This window comes from Watersipora subatra, chromosome 4 (assembly GCF_963576615.1).
Source record: "Watersipora subatra chromosome 4, tzWatSuba1.1, whole genome shotgun sequence".
Taxonomy (NCBI): domain Eukaryota; kingdom Metazoa; phylum Bryozoa; class Gymnolaemata; order Cheilostomatida; family Watersiporidae; genus Watersipora; species Watersipora subatra.
In genome coordinates, this window is record NC_088711.1 from 2,870,186 (window position 1) to 2,894,323 (window position 24,138).

Consider the following 24,138-nt stretch of genomic DNA (forward strand, 5'->3'; position numbering starts at 1 on the left):
ATTTAATGACATAATTTGTATGTCCGGCATATTGGAGTGGTTGTTTCATGTTTCAGTGGCCTATCAGGTTCGTGACGAGTACAACTTTTACATTTTGAAAGTTATGGGAAGCCATATGCCGATAATTAGTCAAAAAATAAAATTACGATAATTTTCTTTTTTGACTAAAAATCAGAACAATTGGAACTAGCCTGAATACATAATTTGATTCTTTGATTTTGGTTTGATTTCTTTGAAAAGTTTGATTGACTAATGACACTGAATGCATAACTGTGGCTACGGCTAATTGGTTTGCTAATGGCATTGAATACATAACTTGATTGAATTAATTTTGAAGTTTTCAATTCAAACTCAAACAAGGAAATACTTAAACCTTCAAATTCTCCAGTTTTTCGATAAATTTGCAATGAGCTCTTCTTGAACAAAAATTGTTTCATGTACTTAATACTAAAGAGGACGTTAAAATCTTGCTGCTGATTCTAGAGAGTTTGTATAAGCCAAATTTCAGGCGGACCTGAAGCCCTTTATCCGAACCACCTTAATTATATGATGCAGCTTCAGGATACATGTATATACATACAGTTCTTTTTTACAAAATTTTTTTTTTTTGGCAAAAGGTTTTAGCAAATATTTGTCATGGCATATCAAGCAATTTGCAACAGTGACACTTTCTCCATGACTAGACTTGCACGTTGTTGAGCCTACACTTCTGTACGGCTAAAGTAACAATCAAGTAATAATAAAAATAGTAATAATAACAATAAGAAACATGTTTTTACTGACTAGATGTTAGATGTGGATGTAGTTTTTGCATAGTGAAACATGTATTTGCTTTAATGCTGTATGCAATTGCTTAAAAAAATATTTATCATACTTCTTGAGAAACTAACTTAACAAAAAACAGTATATTCTTTTAAGAAGGCTTAAAAATATAACAGTTTTGACATACAAAGCCAATACTGGAATGTAATAACTGCTCGTGTCGAAATTAGGAGTTGTTTATAGACTGTTATTACCATAGATATAGTAAACCCTATATCTATGATTACTATATCTATGATTATTACACATCGCTATGTGCCAGCTCAATCAGCTACTCAAATGACTTGTGTCTCAATTACAGGATGTAAACGACAACCCACCTATTTTCTCTGGGCCATATACAGTGGATATTGCTGCCGATGCTGATATTGGCAGCCTTGTAAAGACTGTGGACGCTACAGATCAAGATGCAGTAAGTATTGGAGAGTATATTTCCCTTTCTAATACAGTTTTGACAGCTTTTGGGCTCGTTCTCTGATCCACTATGAGTGACCCACATTGATATCCGCTAGCATTTTTAACAATGATGCTCAGTGGCTACCACTTTAGCTACTCCACCAGTTTAGCTTGCTTTTATATACATATATTTTTGTGGTAACTTTCATATGAGCCATAGAAATCAGAGGAAGTACCAACCATGCTCGACAGAAACTTGAAATGCTTATTTGCCCATTTGCTAGCCGTCACACAGCGAGATCACGTTGGGGGGTCAGCTGCTTCAAGTGACGCAGTAGATTTATAGAGTTTTACTGTCACACTTGTACAACAGAACGCCGAGAGTATACATGTACATTTGATGCTGCTAGCCTTATATACTCTCTGTAAATTAGTACATCACCATTGTAGAACTTTTTATATTCTTAGCGGGGAAAAGTCATGTAAAAATCTTTTCTGATTAATAACTTTACTCATCCAAGTGTATTTTTATGATCAGGTAGCTTAAAACCTAGAAGTCCTCTGCTAACACAAGCTGAAAGTTACGCGATCAACTTAAAATTTTTCATATCGCATCAAAATATATATGCAAATTTGTACAGTTGCTATGGTTTATCATGGCTTAGATAGATTTACACGTACTGTATACACCTTAGCATACAGTACGTATGCCATAGGTTGCGCCTATTCTTATTTGTAAGCTACGATTTGAGAATTTACTGTAAATGCGCGGTAATACTTCGATAAATTGTTATATAAATCCCTCATGATCAGTCGAGGGGGTATAGCTCAGTGGTAGAGCAATCGGCTGCAGTCCGATAGGCCCTGGGTTCAACTCCCAGTGCCCCCTGTTTTACTATTGTTGTTTTGTATCGTGTTTTTGCGCTATAAATCGAGTCGCTCTATTGCACGAGCTTAGCTCGGTGATAAATCAAACCATTTTGCATCGTGTTGTAGAACAATTAGCAGTCTGATAGGCCTTCAACTCTACACATGGGCTTTGAAAAAGTCCCTGGGAGAATTGAATTTAATTGCTTAATACTTGAGATAGTCCTTCACACTTGCCATAGATTGAATTAAAATATTATGTCAGAAGTAACTTACATATTGAAGCAAGCCTTCAGCAAATTAAATTTTAAACTCACAAGGAATGGCAGCGCTGGTCTGTCTACATTTCATATATTCAACAACGTTTATTGAAATTCTGAGTTGATTGCTTTGAATGTCCATTACAATTTATATTTTAATTATAATTAATAACCTATGATTTTACTGAATGTTTGCAGAGTTCCAATGGAGAAATTCGCTACAGTATTATACAAGTTAACCCACCTGGCGGACTAAACTATTTCCACCTAATACCTGACACTGGAGATGTAATCACTAAGGCCCCTCTTTCATCATCCAATGTTACTCAGGTAATTCATGCTGTGTGAAAGCCTTTTGTTTTACAGACACCTTCTATCATACGGAGGAACAAAGGCTGCTATTGGGCTGCGTGTTGCAAAGCTGAGATATTGAGGTGTATATATGAGCTGCAAAGGCTATCAATGTTGCCAACCTTTCCATAATAAACAAACTGTGTGGCAGCCTCTTCCTATTTGAATCAATTCAATATAGATTACTTCCAAGCAGTTCATTCTGACAGCGATATTCTCTCACTTCTACCAATGTATCAAATTTATGGGACTTTCAATTTTTTAAATTTCTATTTAAATTTCAAAGCTTTTACCGCTATGCTTGACTATGTTCACAGTATGTCCTCACACTGCAAGCTACTGACAATGGTGCACCAGCTCTCACAGGGGAGACAACTCTCACTGTAAATATAGTTGGTGCTGGAGGGCAGCTAGAGTTCGTAGGAGAGCCATACGATGCTACTGTAGACTACACGGTGTCCACAGGCTATGAAGTGTTCAGGGCAAGTGTCTCTTTTCTCTTTAGCGGCATAAGAGTTTGTTGTCACGGGTTTTGTAACAAGTTATGAGGGCATGCAGTTCGTTGTCATGGCAGCTAACCCATATCGGGGAGTATTCAGACTTCTGTGTGAGGTAATACCGCTATAGGCCTATACCATCTAGTTTTAAACTATTTTGCATGTTGATGATGAACTTCCTTTTCATAAGCTAAATTGCCAACTAGTTGAGAGAAGTTCTTGCCAAAAATGAGAATATGTATTGCTAAGTTTTCCAAGTTGTCCCCCTTAGGTGCCAGCTGTGAATGGTGCTGTCGGCTCGATTAATTATAATCTTCAAGGGGTAGGTAATGCTGCTCAGTTCTTCAGAATTGACCCCACTACTGGACGAGTGACAGTCATTGGTAACCTCAGGAATGACAATACTGTCAGGTTAGTTGTTACTCCAGACTATGAAGGAAAGTATATAGGTCAAAAAGTATGTCGGTCACTAAGTATATAGGTCAATAAGCCAATCCAGCCATACTCATCAAGCGTGCCACATCATATCCTGATCATTTCATATGTATTTGTGATCACGCTGTAGATACATAGTGTACATAGACGCTACAGACGAAGCTGGACAAGCAGGTCGAGCTCAACTAACTATCAATGTCAACAGGAACCTGTACCCTCCTGTCTTCAGTCCTCCTCTATATAGAAGGCTGACTATCGATGCCAATCAGTCCCCTGATGTTACTTTACACACTGTCTCGGCCACAGGTTCGCAACTTTACAAAATTTTGTGTTTCCCATGACTTGAAAGTGAATGAGCCCATGGTTTATGTGTTAATTTACTACGGTTAACGTCTGTCAAGCTAACCAAAAATTTCACTACAATTTGTTATTGGTGAAGCACCGCCTCTTAGCTTTAGTTGAATATAATATTGGACACTCTGGTTGGATACTCCATCACTGTATTGTGTTGCATCAGACTTTTGCTATTCTAGTGCTTTTATAATGCTGCCCTCAAACATGGTTCCAAGGAAAATAAAAAATGTGATAAAAACGCAAAGGCGGACAAAGGAATTAAAGAATCCTATTATTGCTAATTAAAAGCATAAAATGCAAAGTATAGCTAGTCATCCAGTGGAATAGAATACACTTTGTCAGTGTCAACAATCTCGACCATTTTAATGGATTAACAGATCACTCCATCCTTCTTCTCCCACTATTATCTGCAATTGCATTCGAAAGAATCAGTTTTTTTGTGTTTATATATATGTAACTCAATATTTTTATTCAAGTTTGTCTGCACCATACTATACTACGTTTCTCATTTAAAACTTACTTTTAAATTAATTATGTCGGTAGAAGCATTTCAAATGGAGTTCTTAACCAATAAAGTCGGCTTAATCAAATCAATAAAGATCCACTTTGGTTTACAATCACCTTGTAGGGATTACATAGGCTAAGGCGATGGTTAACTAAGGCGACACAGGACTGCCTCAATAAATCCTAGTATAATACTTTGTAAAAAGTAAAATGGTTTTCCCAGACGGGGAATCGAACCCCGGCCACGGCGGTGAGAGCGCCGGATCCTAACCACTAGACCACCTGGGATCACGTTAGCGTAAGCCATATCGTAGAAATTATTCATGCATCAAGAATAGACAAGCGGTCATGTCTAAACCAGTGCTGTGTAGGATAGACTTGCGCCATCAATAATAGTGTGCATACCGGACCTGTGGAGTTTGCTAGTTTCAAAACAAACAGACCTCGGCCACAATTTTTATACCGTATATCTCTGATGGAGAGACCACAGCATACAAACGTAACTCCCATTTGCAGTAGCTCTAAAAGTAAGTGTTATATTATACACCATTTGAAAGCGGACAAATGTCCCTACAAGATGATGCCAATAATTTTACAATTTAAGATAATATAACCCTTCTAAAGCTCAAGTCAAAGCATGTCTTACCTGAATTGGCATAGAGCTCAAATTTTGATAGGTTTTGTAGCTGCGATCTGCAAAACCTATCAGGTTTTGAACTATTTATCAATTTAGGTAAGACATGTGTTTTGACTTGAGCTTTAAAAGGTTTATCTAGTCTTAAATTATAAAATTATTGGCATCACCTTGTATAGAATTTTGCCCTCTTTCAAATGGTATATAATACAGCTATCAATCTTTAAGCTACTACAAATGAAATTTTATTTATTTTTATTACATACAAATGTTATTTTTGTTCGTTAACATTGGGGTCTCTCCATTAGAGAATACGGTATATAAAATTAGTAGGTGTGGCCTATTTGCTTGGAAACTAGCATTATTGTTTCCACTATGGTCACACAACTCTCCACGACACTAGTCCAATCTATTAATACATCAGGACTATACAAACTGTAGCTTCTTCATCATCACCACCATTCCTTTTGTAGTACGTTATACTGAATGTATTTTTGTATTTCATGTAGATCAAGATGTAACAAGCCCATTCAACACAGTTGAGTATTTCCTCAAAAACCCAAGCTCGTCTGTGATACACCAACTTTTTAGAGTAACTAGTGAGGGAGACATTCGCCTGCAGTCATCTCTTGCGCAACGTCCTGAACTCAGGTATATCATCCTTTTTTGTCACCAATCAAATCAAATGATAGAAAAATTACTATAACATTGATGTACTCTATTCTCACAGCTTTAGTAAATATATCAGGCCTTTTGCTATTTGCCATAATTATTTGGGCTGCACAGAGATTTACTCGATTCAATGTTGCACCTAGAGAGAGAGACACTATCTTTTTGCCCATGAGATCCTATTAAATAGTTCATACAGTCAGTATAGTTGACAAGGTCCCTATTCAAGAAATACGTACTCAATAAATCTGAGTTCTATATTATTAGCAGAGCTTCCATACTTATCTATTATTTGTCCAGCTGCACAAACCTGTAATAATCTTGACCCTTGATTGACCTTGACCCATGTTTAGTTACCAAGTGCTGGTGGGTGCAAGAGATGGTGGAAGTCCTTCCCTCGAAGCGATTGACACTGTTACAGTGGATGTAGATGTGACGAGACGCAACAATAGCGCGCCTAGATTTGAGCAATCGTATGAACGGGAGATCAACTCTACAGTGCCTACCAACACCTTTGTTGTGAGAGTTGTGGCTGTGGACCCTGACCCCAGCGCTGTAATCTCCTACAGAATTGCTTGTATGTACCAACAGATTGTTGGAGCTAAGGCTCAATATACTGAAATAAAATTTGTCTTATAATTTAATACCAGCGCATTTCTGATTAAAGCTAGTGTGTAAGAAAACCTTTTTCTCATGAGCTGTTCCTCTTTCAGCTACAGACAGCCTTTCACAGCGGTTCAAAATTGACCCAAGTACAGGTCGCATCAGCACTGATTCTCCGCTGACTGAGTTTGATGAGACACGAGTCGACCTGTGGGTCGAGGCTAGAGACAGCGACGGTGCCACGGCAGCTACAGTCGTTCGTATCACAATCCTTAGGTTCGTCTTACTTTATTCCCAGAGCTTCCTTTTCATTCCACGCAGCGCTCTGTACCTCTTTGTTAGTTAGTTATGTTTCAACAATTACTGATGGGTATGGAGACCGCTAATAACAGAGGATCTGATAGTCTAACAACCCGTGCCCCTGGTTGTTGTAGAAACCAGTACTGTCCATTCTTTGCGACGAGTCAACAGACGGTCTCAGATATCCCTGAGACACTAGGGTTCGGCTCTACCATTGTTACTGTTACCGCTACAGACTTTGATAGCCTCAGCCCCTACAACTCTCTCACTTACCAGGTTTGCTCTACTCTTGCGCCACCCATGCGTTATACGGAGTATAATAGTTTCAAGGCTATGCTAGCATTTTATGAATTGAAACTATCAGCTCATAAGCTGTATCTGATAGTTTAGTCTCCCTCTGATCTTTAATATAGCCTCACTGCTCGCTGAGAAAGCTGCTATGTTTAGTAGTTAATTCTTTAAAAGTTAATTAAGTAGATCTGAATTTATTTTCACTCATCAATTCTTGCAAGGGCCAATAATACTTTGAACAACAAATGAAAAATTATAAGCAGTTGAAGAAAAATACTCTTTTTCTAAAGAAATGTCCCACACTTAAGATGCGCTAGTGGTATTTATCTTGTATTGCCCGTTTTCTGTGCAGGCAGAATATACTGGATGGCTTTCTGTTGGAGGTATTTTGGTAGACAGAAAGCCATCCATTGAAGCAGTTAATTACATCCTGAGAGACGTTGTGGTTGAGAAAGTGAAGAGGCTGGTGAAAATTTGGGACAAAACGTGAAAAAATATAAAAAACCTAAAGTATCTAAATTAATTTTGAACTTTATCTGATTCAAGTAAGAGCATGTCTATCACTGACTCTGCCTCTGAGCGTATGCATTTCTCAGCTTGTATTTCTCTAAGCTAAACTAACAGTCAAAATCTTGTTTATTACAACTTTATCAATTTACATTTTCACATATCATTTGTTTTAAATTTTTGTGTATAATACATTTGTTTTAATGCTATGTGTACTTGCTATCATAGGTTTTTTGATTATGGAATGCATTAAATGAATTGCTGTGTATTCCTATGGGAGCATTTTATCCAACATAAAATGGGTTTAACAAATGAAGCAGCTCACACAACAAATTAGTTTTACATTCAGAGGGTTGACTGTATATATGCAATATATACATCACCGTCCACATATTATTTATCTATATATATATATAAATCTCAGTGTTTGTCTGTCTGTCATTCGTGTGTCCAGTTATATCGATAAAGTTATAAGCATTAAGTTAGAGCAGAACGAAAAATTTGCTTCGCTTTGGATTTGAACTCAAAACTGCCGACAGGCAAGTCTATCCACTAGACTAAGCAGCTACATTGCTATACAATGGAATAATTGTGGACATACTTATTACAACTGCCAATTATTGAATCTTGATTGGTTAAATTGGCATGCTTCAGCTAGTACTCTTGAAAATCATGGCGTGAGAAATCATGACGCAATATTTTTTCCTAACGATGGTCAAGTTATAATAATGGCTCTTATTATAGTAAAAATTAAGACTAGCTTAAGTTACTCAAATTTATTGGGTAAAGAATTTTAGCTAATTAAAAATAAATTTTCTATGCAAAAACTATTTTTATTACTCATGCAACGTCGGGCATTCAGCTAGTATATATAATCAGACCAATCACACCTTAGATGATGTGGTGCAGCAGTATATATAATCAGACCAATCACACCTTAGATGATGTGGTGCAGCAGTATATATAATCAGACCAATCACACCTTAGATGATGTGGTGCAGCAGTATATATAATCAGACCAATCACACCTTAGATGATGTGGTGCAGCAGTATATATAATCAGACCAATCACACCTTAGATGATGTGGTGCAGCAGTATATATAATCAGACCAATCACACCTTAGATGATGTGGTGCAGCAGTATATATAATCAGACCAATCACACCTTAGATGATGTGGTGCAGCAGTATATATAATCAGACCAATCACACCTTAGATGATGTGGTGCAGCAGTATGTATATAATCAGACCAATCACACCTTAGATGATGTGGTGCAGCAGTATATATATAATCAGACCAATCACACCTTAGATGATGTGGTGCAGCAGTATATATATAATCAGACCAATCACACCTTAGATGATGTGGTGCAGCAGTATATATATAATCAGACCAATCACACCTTACATGATGTGGTGCAGCAGTATATATAATCAGACCAATCACACCTTAGATGATGTGGTGCAGCAGTATATATAATCAGACCAATCACACCTTAGATGATGTGGTGCAGCAGTATATATAATCAGACCAATGACACCTTAGATGATGTGGTGCAGCAGTATATATAATCAGACCAATCACACCTTCGATGATGTGGTGCAGCAGTATATATAATCAGACCAATGACACCTTAGATGATGTGACCTTAGATGACCTTAGCAGCTGTCTACTTAACTTTGCTAAGCAACTCTTTTTTATTGCTGTTTGCAGATTGTTGGCAATGCTTTGGCTCAGGAATATTTCAGCATAGATGATGATGGGCGGGTGACTCTCCGTCAGAGTTTACTACTCGACCCATCGAAAGGAACGATCTATACGGTAAGCGCTGTTACAGTCGTTTTCCTGCTTGGGCTGTTTTTCAGCTCTGTTTAAGAGCACTCTTCATTTGACAATTTTACTTAGCTATGTTCTCGCTGCTCGTACCAGGTGATTGTCACTGCCAAAGATCAGTCACCTATCAGACCGTGTGACAGCACCAATCAGCTGACGCTGACTGTCAGAGTCTACAGGAACCAACATTCACCTATCTTTCTCAATGAGCCTTACGAGGCCAACCTCGGTGAGCTTGTCAGCTTCAAACTACTTTTTAAATGCACTCTGATTGGAGTCTCTAGAATAATTTTTTATTAATAAAGTGCTATAACTAAACTTCACAAATTAGAAAGCATTGTTCTCTGATTTATACTAGAATGATTCTTGTATGGTAACCCCCTCTCCTCTCAAGGAACTTTTCTGCTAGGTTTTGCTGTCAGCAGCTTTGACACATTCTCCTTGTAAATCAACCCTCTTTGGTATATTGTGATGCAGCTCCGTCAAGCCAGCAGGGAGCTCCTGTACTCACTGCACAGGCCATCGATGCTGACACACCTTTCTTTGGCAGCGTGAAATATAGCCTCGTCGGTGACACTACGGCACTGCAGTTCTTTGAAATCGATCCATATACAGGAGTCGTTGTTCTAACTCGGGATGTCACAGCTGAACGAGATGCTGTATACAGGTAGACAATCTCTGCTAGATTCTCAAGGAGTTTCGTATCTGTATAAATAAAAAAATTTTGGTTGAGATGGTTGTGATTTTAGTGTTTGTGATTATTTTCCTGTTGGTAGTTAATTATTTCTTTCAACATAATAGTTAGGGGAAGGTTACTGACAGTTTGCTTGTGTATAAATGCTGCCTCAATCTTTTTTAGTGATGCTCTCTTATGTATCAGATGCCTTTTTGTTATAATCTCCTCTTATATTTCCTGTTTTAGACAGCACCGATACTAGTCCAGCTAACGTGTTTGCCAGGTCTGCTGGTCTCGACTTGCACAGGCCTAAGTAGTTTGTCTTGTTTACTAATCAAAACAAATTTTCTCATAAAGTAAAGGATTCCTATCTCTGAGATTATTAGTACCAAGTTTCCATGCAGCGATAACGTAGCGACACGATTTGCTTGGCGGCCCAGCGTAGCGCTTCGGCGCTGTTGCATCCGGTGTCGCTAGACTATCACTGAATGGAAACTTTAGTCTATGTCTAAACTACTGGTCTAGCTGGTAGCCGGTCTGGTTACTTGTAGGCTGATCATACAAGCGAGTGATGATGGAGTACCACCCAGATATGATACCTCCGTCGCTACTGTCCGCGTGAACAGGAATAACTTCCCTCCTACCTTCAGCCCCCTGGACTATCCTCCAAGACACATCTTGGAGACAGAGGTCAGTGTAAAGCACCACTTTTATACTCATTGTAGACTGACTTGCAGCACCTGCCAGAACTTACAGTCATGTTTTATAAGACTCTAATAAAGACGGCAAGTAGGTGATTTGAGTGTACAGCTGTCTCTCTACTTTTAGTCTCTCTCCCGTACACTCCTCACAGTGAACGCCATAGACCAAGATGGTGATGCAGTCAGATACAGAATCGTTGGTGATGGTAATGCACCAAACTTCTTTAAAATTGAAGAAACATCTGGAGAGATTTCCCTTCGTCAAGATCTCAGACTGGATAATCGTTTGTCTTATACGGTGAGTTAAGACTAAGAGTACATACTGTAAGTCTAAGAGTACGTACTATAAGTCTAATTAGTTCAAGCTGTGAATTACTTCTGACTAGTTCAGAAGTCCTGTCTGGACCATCTTTGCATATTTTTGTTGCCTACTACGCAAAGCCAATCATCGATTTTAAATTTATATTTATGTTCTCTGTCATTTTAGCATAGTGAGGAAAGGACAGTTTGTGCATAGATGACAAATAAAGGCATATCTATCATTAGTTTCAGCAATGATATACAGCCCCCCAAGGATAGCCGAAGGCTATCATATGGGCGAGGTTTAATGATGGAGCTCTGTTAGGATTGTGCTAGCCTGGTTTTCGAAGCAAACACAACTCTCGCGGGGCGGTCGCGTTGCCTTATTAGGTTTTGGAAAACACGACTCGCTGTTATCGTTTCATTAGCTCATTCAGTCAGTAGACCCCGCGGTTCACAATAGTAAACCTTGAATTTCTACAATGTAGGGTTGATACCTAACCAAAATAATGGATCCATGCAAAAAAAACATTTCAAATTACCTACCTTTAGTAATTTTAAAATTGGTAAAGGTCGCAGTATGTGCTTAAAGTTGAATATAATTTACCCGAACAACAGCCTTTTTTTCCTAGTTTTTGATTAATATTTTGCCACCCCTAATATAAAATGACAAAGTCTTTCATCGTTGTCACATTGTTTTACCTGGCCAATAAGATGGGACAGTAGGCAAAGCTGTGCAGTGTAGTTTTCATACTCAACATCTAAATACAAAACCGAATTTTGGCTATTTTACGATTGTGACTATTAATACCACGAATGCTTGTGAATGGCAACTGACTAATCATAATGGTGACAATATTGGGATACTATATTTACTTGACAACAAAATGAATTCAACAGATAAGTAAAATAACCACTATAGTTCATAATATTTGTAAATTTACAAGAGGCTTTATTCAGCATATTTGTTTGTTCGGGTGCCGTGTTCGGGTTCATCTCAACAGAGCTCCATCATTAAGCCCATATGAGAGCCGTCAGCTATCCTTGGGGGGGGGGGGGCTGTATATCATTGGTTTAAGAGAGATGCATGTGATAGTTTATTGAAAGATGTACATGGGTCAATGGCAAGCAATGAATGTTGATTATATCCTCGGCCTCGATGTGCCACTTTCGTCATATGCTAATGATGGGAGAATTATCATGTTGATCAAAGGAGGACCCTTGAAGGATTCTAATAAAATATTTTTACTGTCTACCAAGCATGTTTGCTATACGTAGAACGTTCGGCCAATAAATATCAGCTAATTATAAAAATAGCCACATTTCTAGTCTAGACTTGCCACATTTGCTGCAAAGAAGCTTACCGTGTTATAGCACTCTTAACCCGAGTAAAGACCTACTGTAAATCTTCTATAAATACATAGCTATGAACTAGGCTATTCGACTCTTGTGATGGAATTGATAGCTTGACATATTAACAGGCCACCACTCATCGGGTAGCGTGGCCGAGCGGTCTAAGGCGCTGGTTTAAGGCACCAGTCTCTTCGGAGGCGTGGGTTCGAATCCCACCGCTGCCATATATTTTGCAGTTTGTTTTTATGTATTTTTTTATTGTTCAGTCGCACTATAATTGTTGTTTTGCAAAACTATGCTAGTTTTTAAAGCCAATTATAATGTATATCACCAATGCAATTAATTATTTTTCAGTTAAGGTTAATGGCATCTGATGTGGCAGAGTTTCCTAGAGATACAGCCCAACCTGCGGTGGTAGCTATTACTGTAGCACGGAATCTTAATAGTCCACGATTTTTTGGGTCAATGCCATATATCGCAATCATAACTGGAGTGCCTGCCTTTGGACAAGAGATTCTACGTGTATTTGCTAATGACTCTGATTCTGATGTAAGTATTCACTAATGATACTTGATGATTCTTTGTCAATGATCACGTATTTATTGCGTTGATGGCTAACAGTGCTCGTAATATCTAATAAACAAGCACTCTGTTCTTTCAGGCTCCTTTTAACCAGATTACATACTCAATGGTAGATGGTAGCGACAAGTTTAGCATTGACTCTCAGGGACGGATAACTCTGAAGCAGGTATTGCCAGAGGGCACCTACTCTGGTCGAGTCAGAGCTGCAGATGGTGGAACTCCGAGTCGATCAGCCGATGAGGCTCTCACTGTCATAGTCAGGGATTCGGGGAGCCCTGATGAGTGCCCTGTTTTTGCTGCAGGTTCTCTCAGCAAAACCGTGACTATTCTAGAAACTCATGATCCTCAGGTAAATCCGTAGGCATGTCTAGACTACTTTTACAGAATCACCTGCTTGTGCTTCAAAACTAATGCCCACAAATTCATTACCAGCGACGCATCATCGTGACTAAAACCTTTTTACGTGTACATTGTCGCTAGCATTCACATTGGTCGCATGTATAAATGTATCTCATGGACAACGAATCTAACTACATTGCTTATTTCACAAGCTTCCACTCCATGTATTACGAATTTTTACTTATTTCACAGAAATGTGTTTATACTTGCTTTTTCCTAATTACAGGTCATCATTACAACAGTCAGCGCTGCCTTGCCTTCTTCGGCAGCGATTATGTACCGCATCAGTGGCGATGAGACAGCCATAAGGTATTTCTTTATGGAAACAAATGTAAATGGAGATGGAGACCTTAGACTGAAACAAACTGTAGCAGGTCTCTCACAGGATTTCTATAGTGTGAGAATTAATGCTGGACAGACAGAGTGCGACCTTCAGCAGGTAATACTTCTACTTGCAAAAACCAAATCAAGCTACGTTTTTTCTAAATCGCTAGATAATATTGCAATAATTAACCATTTCTTGCAATAATATAATCTTGCCTAAAACTGATAAAAATATTGCAAACATTTTTGGTGCAAGCATCATATGTTCTTTTCACCTGGTGTTGCATAATTAGCCTTTTGTGGAGTATCGTTATAATTTATTTATCACTTTAATGTTAGAATGCATCTCGAATCCTGGTGCGAGTGACAAGGAATAACTTTGCTCCGGTGTTCCAAGATGAGCCATATGACAGGACCATCAGTGATACAACATCTCTGAATGGTCTCATCACGACCTTGCGCGCGACAGATGCTGACCCAGGAGAGCTTGGAGTTGTTAAGGTATTGAGTTGTCTTGCCCCGTTTGAAAGATCAGTTATAAATTGTCTATATGTATACTGAAGAAATAACATTGATATAGTAAAGTAATAACCACATTGATTGTAAAAGAACTTTAGATGGATGTATTTCATAACAGAACATTTTGTTTTATTTAGCCGCATCATCGCTGATCTTTGGACTTAGCATCGTAACATTTTTTAGTTCTTTGTCTGACTAGTAGAAGGCTAGACACCGATATGGATCATTATGATATTTATCGACTGCACAATTGGTTTTCTATGTGTACATGTAGCTTCACCGCCATCAACCTCTCCGTTTCATTAATAGTACGAGTTACTGGGTACCAGTGCGGCTCTTGAATACTTCTCATTGGATGCTGATAATGGTGAACTGCGAGTGAGAAAGTCTCTGACAGCAGCTCCCACAGCCACTTTTACTCTGATTGCTCGAGCGTACGATGCTGGCCTTCCTCCTAAAGATGACATCACTACATTTATACTCAGCTTTGATGAGAACGAGTTTCCTCCAGTTGTCTTCCCTCTTACCTACTCAGAGACTATATACGAAACTCATAATATTGGTAAGAGTACACGTGTGCTGACACTATTATCGTGCTGTGCCAGTCGCTACACCAACCTTTTGTTGCTAGGTGATAATTTGGCACACATCAAAGTTAATGAGACATTATTCAGAGGTTTGGGCTCATTAATTTCTAGGTGAACTTTTGGAACGCTTTGTAAGCTGCTGATGCTGTTTTGTAGGTGTTCCGATAGTGCAGGTGCTAGCTACAGATGCTGACTCTAGGCCTCCATTTAATTCTGTAACCTTTCACATCACGGAAAGTTCTGCCCCAGGCTTCTTCACCATCAACAATGAGGGCTACCTTAGCCTGCTGCAGAGTATTTCCAACAGGTCTGCGCCTATCTATATAATATTTTTAACCCATTCACTATGAATCACAGGCTACATACCTGCGGCTTAGATAAAATAAACAAAAATACTTTTCTCAATTTTGTCTAGCATCAGCGATTATTAGACAGCTGCTATTTGCCCTGGCTATAGCACTGGCTATAGCACTAGCATTGGCAGAGTAATAACTTTTTATTTTCGAAATGAAGGGTATCTTGCTATCTATTGCTTACCCGAATCCTCTTTTATTCTATTCATGAAATTTATTTATATAAATTATTTTTTTATCTGAACACCAGAGATAGCCCAAAGGTTGCCATCTTAAACAACCAATAAAGTTGTTAGTAAATGAGATACAAGTCAGCATCTATTCATGACTGATAGCAGCTTGTGTTTTTGATACATAGATAAGAGTTGAGTCAAACTTGTAAAGTCATCACCAGGAGTATAGCATGTGATGAAATTCTAGAGTTATCCTTTCCTTACTAGCAGTCATGTTTGTTTGTTGGCTGTTTTTGCTAGCTTGGTGGAACAGATTCTAAAATACATTTTTTGTTTATTCAAAGTCGTTCTATAACTTGTCCTATAAATCACCTCTTTCAGATCACCTGATCAATACACAGTAAAGGTAGTTGCCAGAGATCAAGCGCCAGCATCGAGAGAGTCACAAGAGGCGACAATAACTATCAGCGTTCTCAAGAACCAGTTTGCTCCGGTTGCCAGAATTGAGCCCAACCCAGTCAATATTGGTGGGTTGTTTTCTTCCCAGAGCAATCAAACGAAGTATATTTTGTCTTGGGACAATTAGTGGTATAGCTCTCATATTGTGTGTAAATGAGAGGGAAAGAGCTAAAGATTTGTGCTAAGTTCTTGGATTATCCAGACAGTCAAAATATCTTAAGGCCAATCAGAATGTTTTACATGACTTGTAGTCAGCAGTTGCTAAACTACATGTTTGTGTTCAAATAAACGCCCAGAACAGCAGAGTAACTGATAGGAGAGTCTTGGGATGAGCAGTAGACAACGTTCTGTCACTCCATGTATTAATTCACGTATTGTAGCCAATCCGTGCTCAGATTCACTTATTGTAGCCAATCCGTGCTCAGATTCACGTATTGTAGTCAATCCGTGCTCAGATTCACGTATTGTAGCCAATCCGTGCTCAGATTCACGTATTGTAGCCAATCCATGCTCAGATTCACGTATTGTGGCCAATCCGTGCTCAGATTCATGTATTGTAGCCAATCCGTCCTCAGATTCACGTATTGTAGCCAATCCGTGCTCAGTAAATGGTATTATTAGTTTAAGTTTGTTTAATTTAAACAAGTAAAACTTCCATATATTCAGTTTTAATAGAGAGACTTGGCTGAGAGCTGGCTCAGTATCGAGATAGCAACAAAGGTTAAAGTTGGTTAAAGTGAAGTCGTGTAAACTGTTTAAACTCTTATAAACTATAGTTCAGCTCAGAAGTTGACAAGTTTTTGTAAGGTACCTTGAAGAAGGTTCTGAATGAGAATTATTTTTATACATATGTTTCAGCTACAGGCTACAGGCGGTAGCGTAACCTTCCCTTGATAGCATTCTTTATTTTTTTTAGTTTGTCTGCCCATTTCCTTTGTCATAGTTTTCTAAACTGCTCTCTTTTCCTTTTGCATTCTTCAAAGAGTAATTCAAGTTACCTTACTTTTTGAATGTGCCGATATTGTAAAAGTTTTGTGCGCTATCTTTACTGCTCCACAAGTACAAGACTCGGTGCAAGAGTTTATACATATATTTGTCTGCTTCGTTCATAAAGGGTTACAATAGAAAGCACGCAACATGTAATGAACAGGCGCAGAACAGCTCTGCTTCTCTATGACAAATGTTCAAGCTTATATAGCGGGTAGCCCCCCTCTCTCGTTACATTCAATTGGGCTTGGCTTGGTTCGGCCCGTACATACCATCCGTCACAATATGTTACATTGTCATTAATTCATATCAACGTTTTTTTGTGCAGATGGTTCTACTCCTGTTGGCACAGCAATAGCCAGGGTCATAGCTACCGATGCTGATGATGAACCATTTAACAGACTGACTTACCGGATGACAGGTGATGCCAGTGCTCCTGTTTTCTTTGATGTTGACTCAGCAGGCAATATCATCGTGATAAGCTCTGAGCTGTCAGCTGACTTGAGCAGTCAATATGATTTGAGAGTTGTAGTCAGTGACTCGGGCAACCCTCCAAAAACGGCAACAGCCACCGGTGTTGTTATTCTAACTAAGAACAGGTGCGTGGCAGGATATCACCTAATAATCATTTATGGTACTTTACCAATGTTTGCTAAGATTAACAATACAAATACATATGATATGAAGATACAATAAAAGTAGACACAGTTTTAACTCTTTGTATTGGTTTATTGGTTGTTATTTATTACTAGACATCTATACACATACATCTATAATAGACGTAATTTGTTTTAGCTAAGGGTAAGGCATTCCTGCTAGCAGCAGACATCAATTGCATGAAAGCGAATTTTTTCACATTTTCATTTCTTCTTTTAAATCCTATTAAATAGTAACTTAAGGCTTGATTGACGGTTACCAGTATAATTATTATATATGTTGATCTCAGATTTGCTCCTGAGCTGGTGGATGCCCCATGGTATGTAACTATAAAGGAAACGCAAACTTTGAACGAGGAGATATTGACAATATCAGCCACTGACCAGGACAGCTCACCGCCGCACAACCAGTTCATTTTTTCCACTCTCTTCGACCTTCAGTGGTTTGGTGTTTACTCTGATGGGAGAGTCTATGTCAAACAAGTAGGCTTTTACTGACTCACTACTGGTAGTCTACAGTTATTTGTACGTACAGCGATTTGAAGCTTACCCGCTGTTTGACTATTTATTCCAGAGCTCACCTACATTACCTCTCGTACTGGTTGGCTGTTTAGTTCCAAGCTCACTTTTTGATTAGTTATTTATTCTACAGTTCATCTGCTGATTGACAGTTTAATTTACCGTTCATCAGCTGTGTGGTATATGCAGAATACGCATTATTATCAAAGAAAAATGCTGTTCAATGTCTTTGCTAGGTTCTAAACAACTATATTAATTTTCTATCTGTGACGATATTTACAAAAGCTTCTTTTGCTAAGAGCTTATGATAGAGTTTATAGCAAATCTGATCTCACATATCTCATCACTGAACTTCATTTTTGTAGGATCTAAGGCTAACAACTAGGACTAGTTTTAGTTTCCAAGTGGTGGCCAAGGATCTAGGAACACCTTCCTTGGCCTCTACCTCGGCCAAGGTCTATGTGACAGTCATACGTAACAGCAACTCTCCTTATTTTGTTGGCACGCCATACCTTCAGACGGTTCAACGAAACACATCTGTCGGTCTGTGTTATTCTAACTTACTTTTCAGTCAGGCATTTATATCACCTACATATATCACCTGTATATATCACCTGTATATATCACCTGTATGTCGTCTGTACATCACCTGTATATCACCTATGTATATCACCTGTACATATCACCTATATATATATATCACCTGTATATCACCATGGTGACTATCTAAATGAGAACATTTTCTGCATATATGCTGTTTATCCCAGAAAGCTAAGCCAACATCCTGTCACTCTGACTGTACAGTAGTATTGAAACAGGAAACTAAGTGATTCAAGTGAACCTCTCAAATGACAGCCTTCTTTGTTCTAGGTAGCACTGTGTTCACTGTGGAGGCACGTGATGAGGATGCTGAAGCTCCATTTAATACCATAAGCTATTCGATTATTGGTGATGAGGGTGTGCCAGGAGTGTTTGCTATTGACACAGCGAGCGGGCAAATCCGACTAATTTCATCACTCTCAAATGCTGATCAGCAAGTTTTCCGGGTGCGTATCTTGTAAAGATTAGTAAACACCCTAGTACTACTGTGTGTATGTATTTCTCTAGAACTGTCTTATTGTGTGGCCTACAGGTGAGAGTACAAGCCAATGACGGAGGGGTTCCTAGCAGGTCAACCGTAGAGTCGGTATACATAAACATCACGTGTGCCGCCGCTGTGCCACAGGCCAGCTACAGAGAAGAACTTCTAGAGACAGCACTTGTAGGCTCTTATGCTAATCTCACTGTGCAAGCTCGAGATGCTGCCGGACGAGTCATTCCATCCGGTCAGGTGACCTTCAGCCTTGAGGACCAGCTCTTCTATATCACTGAAGATGGTAAAAAGTCATCATTGTACTTACCTTGTTCAATGCGCTTGTAGTCGCTGGTAGAGTTGTATGAGGTCTGATCTGTGAAGTGATGTAAAACATAATAGATAGCTGCTTCTATCATAGATATTATATATCCCAAAGTGCACTTCTCAGTGCTCAAAGATGCAAAGAATGCATACAACTCATCAATTTAATGATTGCAGGTCGACTGATGGTTCGGCGACCGTTGTATGACCGCAGTGAAGCAGAGTATTCCTTCAATGTCTACATCATAGATGCATGTGGAGCTGGTTCAAGTTTCATCCCTGTTACCATCATCTTCAAGAGAAATCTATTTCCTCCCGTCTTCCAGGTTGGTTGTAATATAGATTTGGTAACTAGTGTCTACTAGTAGTCTATCTAACTAGTGTCTACTAGTAGTCTATCTAACTAGTGTCTACTAGTAGTCTATCTAACTAGCGTCTACTAGTAGTCTATCTAACTAGCGTCTACTAGTAGTCTAACTAGTGTCTACTAGTAGTCTATCTAACTAGTGTCTACTAGTAGTCTATCTAACTAGTGTCTACTAGTAGTCTATCTAACTAGTGTCTACTAGTAGTCTAACTAGTGTCTACTAGTAGTCTAACTAGTGTCTACTAGTAGTCTAACTAGTGTCTACTAGTAGTCTATCTAACTAGTGTCTACTAGTAGTCTATCTAACTAGTGTCTACTAGTAGTCTATCTAACTAGTGTCTACTAGTAGCCTATCTAACTACTATCTACTAGTAATCTATCTAACTAGTGTCTACTAGTTAGATAAACTACTAGTAGACACTAGTTAGATAGGCTACTAGTAGACACTAGTTAGACTACTAGTAGACACTAGTTAGATAGACTACTAGTAGAGACTAGCATTATACTAAAGTATAATGCTGTTATTTGCATGCATTTTATTGTAGAATGAGCCCTATGTCAGCAACATAAATGATCAGCACATTGGGCCAATAATAACGGTTTTGGCAACAGATAATGATGCTGATTGGCCTTTCAATTATGTTACTTATGAACTCATTGGTGCCTCAGACCTTTTTACTATCGATAATAATGGAGTTATCTCAACCAGAGGTCTGGGTAAGTTTTACAAAAGCACTCATAGGCATGTGTAACTTGGCTTGTTTTCTGAATGAATGCAGCTTAACAGCCATGTGACACAGCACTTGTCTACTTTTGTCTCGTCTACTCAGGTTCATCAGGCCAAAGAGATTTCACTCTAGAGGTCATAGCGAGAGATGGGGGCTACCCACAGTTACAGGATTTGGCCACTGTAAAGATCAGTGTAGACAGAAATCAACATGACCCTATTTGGAGAGTTGATAACTTTGCATCTTTTAGTATTCTGGAGACGCAGTCCTTGTCTGAGTCTATTTATCGGGTGAGTGCTAGTGACTGGCTGCTAATACCTAGAATCTTATGCCTTGTCAGGAACAGCCTTGGTAAGCTTTACTTTGTCTGTCTGCAGGTTGTGGCCACCGACAGTGATCTCACAGAGCCATACAACATCGTCACATATAGCACTGATGGTACCACAGCCGCTGAAAGATTCTTTGATGTAGGAGTTACTAGTGGAGAGATATTTGTGAAGCAAGATCTACGGTACCCCACCAACGCAACATTGGAGACATTTACTCTCAATATCAAGGTCAGTATCATGTATCTCTGACTTCAATTTGAATAAGGAAGCATTCACAGCATATCACTTTACAAAAACTAAAATCGCTAACATTACTCTAAATAGCATCAAAATTCCTCTGCTTCTATTTTTCTAAAAAAAATTTCCGTGTTGGGTTACTCACCCTTTCATGCCGTTTTGTCTTTGTTTTGTTAGGCTCAAGACAGTGCCCCTATACCGAGGGCTGCATCTGGTGTTATCAGAAGAGATATTGTTGTGTACCACAATGTTTTTGCTCCCAGATTCACTGGAGACTCAAGCTACAGTGTGACCATCAGGTGGGTATCCATAGCGTCTCATTGCTACATGTCAGTGTGATTTTAGTGATTGTGTTTGCCATTTCACTTAGGAAGTAGATAACATTCATAGAGTGATTTATTTAGCCTCAGCTTATACTTAGCAAATGCATAAGTCTATAATGTGCAGTCTTAAAATCGGTCATTATAGTGTAGGATATCTAGTTCTCACACTATTCTAGTCCGACAACTCCAAGCAACACCCTTATTTACACAATGACTGCTGTTGATGATGATGCTGTCGCACCATTCAATGACGTGACGTTCAATCTCATGGAAGGCTTGGACAACTCCCATCAGCTTTTTTCTATCAACCAGCGTGGAGAGGTCAGGCTACGTGGCAGCCTCAGCTCCAATGATAATAACGTGAGTAAAAAGCTCTATGTGATTCGCTAACAGAGCAGCTTGTTCTTGTAGCTACCCATATGCAGCAGCCAGTTTCCTGTTACACTTACATCAATTCAAGAGGTCATTATTATCTTCTTTATATATCTGCTGTAAGTTACAAGAACGGTAATGAATTCTACGGAGGTGATTTGCCAGGATATCTTTTAGCGTCTTTCTAATAATTAAATGAAGTTAGAGGTAACCTGTTTTGTTTGTATAGATCATAAACAATCTGTAATTAGTAATAATGGAGAAAAGAAACAATGCATATGTAAATATTTTATTAATTATGAAAGTAGTGATGCATGTCTCAACGCACTATAGCCTAGGGTAGCATGGCTAATCAAGGTGCTGGGCCTGAAAGTCAATGAGCGAGCCCCAGGGTGGGCCATCCCAGATTGTCTAACAGTTGTAGTAATATGGTGTAAGTTCTGTGGGTTCTCTAAGATAGATCATAAGAGAACTAATAATGCCTCCCAACATTCTCTGATAGCGACCAATAGACAGTAGACAGGGTGTAGACTGTTCGTTGAACAGCTTTTACTGTAAATATTATCACTAAACTTATGTTCATTATTCTATGAACTTTTAAATACGAAAATGATTTTAAAAATAGTTCTTTTTCAAAAAAATTATAATAGTGAAATACAGCTATCTTGGCAGGTGCTGTTTCAGTGCCACTCTAGATTTAGTAATACATCTCATCTTCCTGAGATAAACAGAAAGACCGACCCAGGCCTCAGATATCTGGTATGAGACCTGTCTGTGGCCACAAGTTGACTTAGCAGTTGGCTTGGGTAAGGAGAGTTTAGACTGTAGACTAAGGTAGTATGGTGTAGGTTGTTATGCCATGTATATTTATACCTGTCTCTGTCTGTCAATTTAGACTGTAGAGTAAGGTAGTATGGTGCAGGTTGTTATGCCATGTATATTTATACCTGTCGCTGTCTGTCAATTTAGACTGTAGAGTAAGGTAATATGGTGCAGGTTGTTATGCCATGTATATCTATACCTGTCTCTGTCTGTCAGTTCGGCTAGAATTCGTCACTTACCAGTCAATTTCATCTGCTCCGTTTCGACAATCATATTTCTTATCTCCTTGTGATAAACCTTCCTTCTACCTAAACTGATGAAGCATTATTGGCAGCCTTCTGGCTGCACAAGTTCTTGAGCCACTTCCTAGCCATCAACAGTAGCCCTTCTTGGCGTTCTTCTCTGATTATTATTTTGATGTCACATATTAACTGAACACACCTGGGTACCTTCTGCAGGCCTACTGGCTCCTCGTGAGAGCCAGCGATGGTGGCAGCCCTTCTAAGTTCACTTACCAGTTGCTGGTTGTTGAGGTAGATCAAGGCCCCGTACTTCCTGACGTGTCCAATGTGTACATCAGCCGAAACACTCCTCTACAGACACAAATATTTCAAGTCGTCGCCACAGTAAGTGTCGCATTCTAATATTTCAAGTCATTTCGTGATACTGCGGTGCACCTTGCCATTTAGAGGCCATGTTGGAAAGTTGTTTTTAGTTATATACGGTAACAGTATACTCTGGTGCAGAACAAGTACTATGTCAACCTAGTTTTACTTTTGTATATTGAATTGCATTGAGCTGAGATGTCATCTTGTCTAATATAGCATTCTGATTTAACGATACTCAGTAAACAGCAGCGGGCATTATCCAGAGCAAAGAAGGTGGTAGGTTAGCTACTTCTTTCAATCACAGGAAGATCCTAACATTGGCCTTGGGAATGATGTCATGAGATGGCATGACAAAAGCTTGAGGTCTCATAGAGCGCTGTCCGTAATGGGGACTTCTATACAATACAAGATTTCTATACATGTCTCGATAACGGCTGATTGACATGGAAATTAGCAGCCGTTAGAATACAATAGGGGCCAAAAGGACAGCCGCGGCGTTCATTGAATTTGAATGATCCATGAATTATGCGGCTCGCAGACGTGTCGGGGGTGTAGCTCACATGGTAGAGCGCTCGCTTAGCATGCGAGAGGTACCGGGATCGATACCCGGCACCTCCATTACATTTTTACTTTTTATTGTTAGATTAATTATCACAAACCAGTCTACATGTAGATGACAGAAATTTGCATTTTTAATTTTAATTTTGCAAATTAGTGATGTTGTTAATCTTTTAATCATCTAAAAGAATTCTGCTAGTGATGGTAAAATGTAATGCTCAATACCAATAAACTTATATCTAACAATATATTTAACCATTAAATATACCAACATTGTATTTTCTACTGCACTTAACTCTACGCAAAATTATCGATGAAGTAAGATAAGCCAGAGAGAGCTATTACATGTACTTGTTAGCTTTTCATATGCGTCATCCTATCTCTTAGCAAAAGCTAACAATTCTCTGATATTTTATCCTTGCAGTTCAAAGTTACGCCTTTTCTGTTACAGATTTTAAGCACAAATAGAATTGCGAGTATTATGT

At 38.8% G+C, this 24,138-nt stretch overlaps 1 protein-coding gene and 4 non-coding genes across 5 annotated transcripts in view; 4 read left to right on the forward strand and 1 right to left on the reverse strand.

Moving 5' to 3' along the window:
• Positions 1-24,138, forward strand: part of LOC137393831 (uncharacterized) — a 93,588-nt gene that overhangs the window by 13,015 nt on the left and 56,435 nt on the right. The window contains exons 16-41 of the mRNA XM_068080540.1: positions 1,124-1,238; positions 6,151-6,366; positions 6,503-6,648; positions 9,206-9,313; positions 9,422-9,562; positions 9,844-9,992; positions 10,553-10,691; positions 10,830-11,000; positions 12,710-12,904; positions 13,017-13,286; positions 14,000-14,161; positions 14,489-14,741; positions 14,923-15,073; positions 15,674-15,819; positions 17,067-17,337; positions 17,685-17,881; positions 18,319-18,456; positions 18,784-18,959; positions 19,046-19,289; positions 19,487-19,635; positions 20,222-20,393; positions 20,507-20,694; positions 20,782-20,961; positions 21,148-21,269; positions 21,470-21,653; positions 22,946-23,113. Coding sequence (XP_067936641.1) covers positions 1,124-1,238; positions 6,151-6,366; positions 6,503-6,648; positions 9,206-9,313; positions 9,422-9,562; positions 9,844-9,992; positions 10,553-10,691; positions 10,830-11,000; positions 12,710-12,904; positions 13,017-13,286; positions 14,000-14,161; positions 14,489-14,741; positions 14,923-15,073; positions 15,674-15,819; positions 17,067-17,337; positions 17,685-17,881; positions 18,319-18,456; positions 18,784-18,959; positions 19,046-19,289; positions 19,487-19,635; positions 20,222-20,393; positions 20,507-20,694; positions 20,782-20,961; positions 21,148-21,269; positions 21,470-21,653; positions 22,946-23,113 — 4,551 coding nt within the window. The remainder of the gene's footprint in view (positions 1-1,123; positions 1,239-6,150; positions 6,367-6,502; positions 6,649-9,205; positions 9,314-9,421; positions 9,563-9,843; positions 9,993-10,552; positions 10,692-10,829; positions 11,001-12,709; positions 12,905-13,016; positions 13,287-13,999; positions 14,162-14,488; positions 14,742-14,922; positions 15,074-15,673; positions 15,820-17,066; positions 17,338-17,684; positions 17,882-18,318; positions 18,457-18,783; positions 18,960-19,045; positions 19,290-19,486; positions 19,636-20,221; positions 20,394-20,506; positions 20,695-20,781; positions 20,962-21,147; positions 21,270-21,469; positions 21,654-22,945; positions 23,114-24,138) is intronic.
• On the forward strand, positions 2,036-2,107 carry Trnac-gca (transfer RNA cysteine (anticodon GCA)). The gene has a single exon. It is a non-coding gene; the product is annotated as a tRNA-Cys (tRNA).
• Positions 4,703-4,774, reverse strand: Trnae-cuc (transfer RNA glutamic acid (anticodon CUC)). The gene has a single exon. It is a non-coding gene; the product is annotated as a tRNA-Glu (tRNA).
• On the forward strand, positions 12,498-12,579 carry Trnal-aag (transfer RNA leucine (anticodon AAG)). Its single transcript has one exon. It is a non-coding gene; the product is annotated as a tRNA-Leu (tRNA).
• On the forward strand, positions 23,641-23,713 carry Trnaa-agc (transfer RNA alanine (anticodon AGC)). Its single transcript has one exon. It is a non-coding gene; the product is annotated as a tRNA-Ala (tRNA).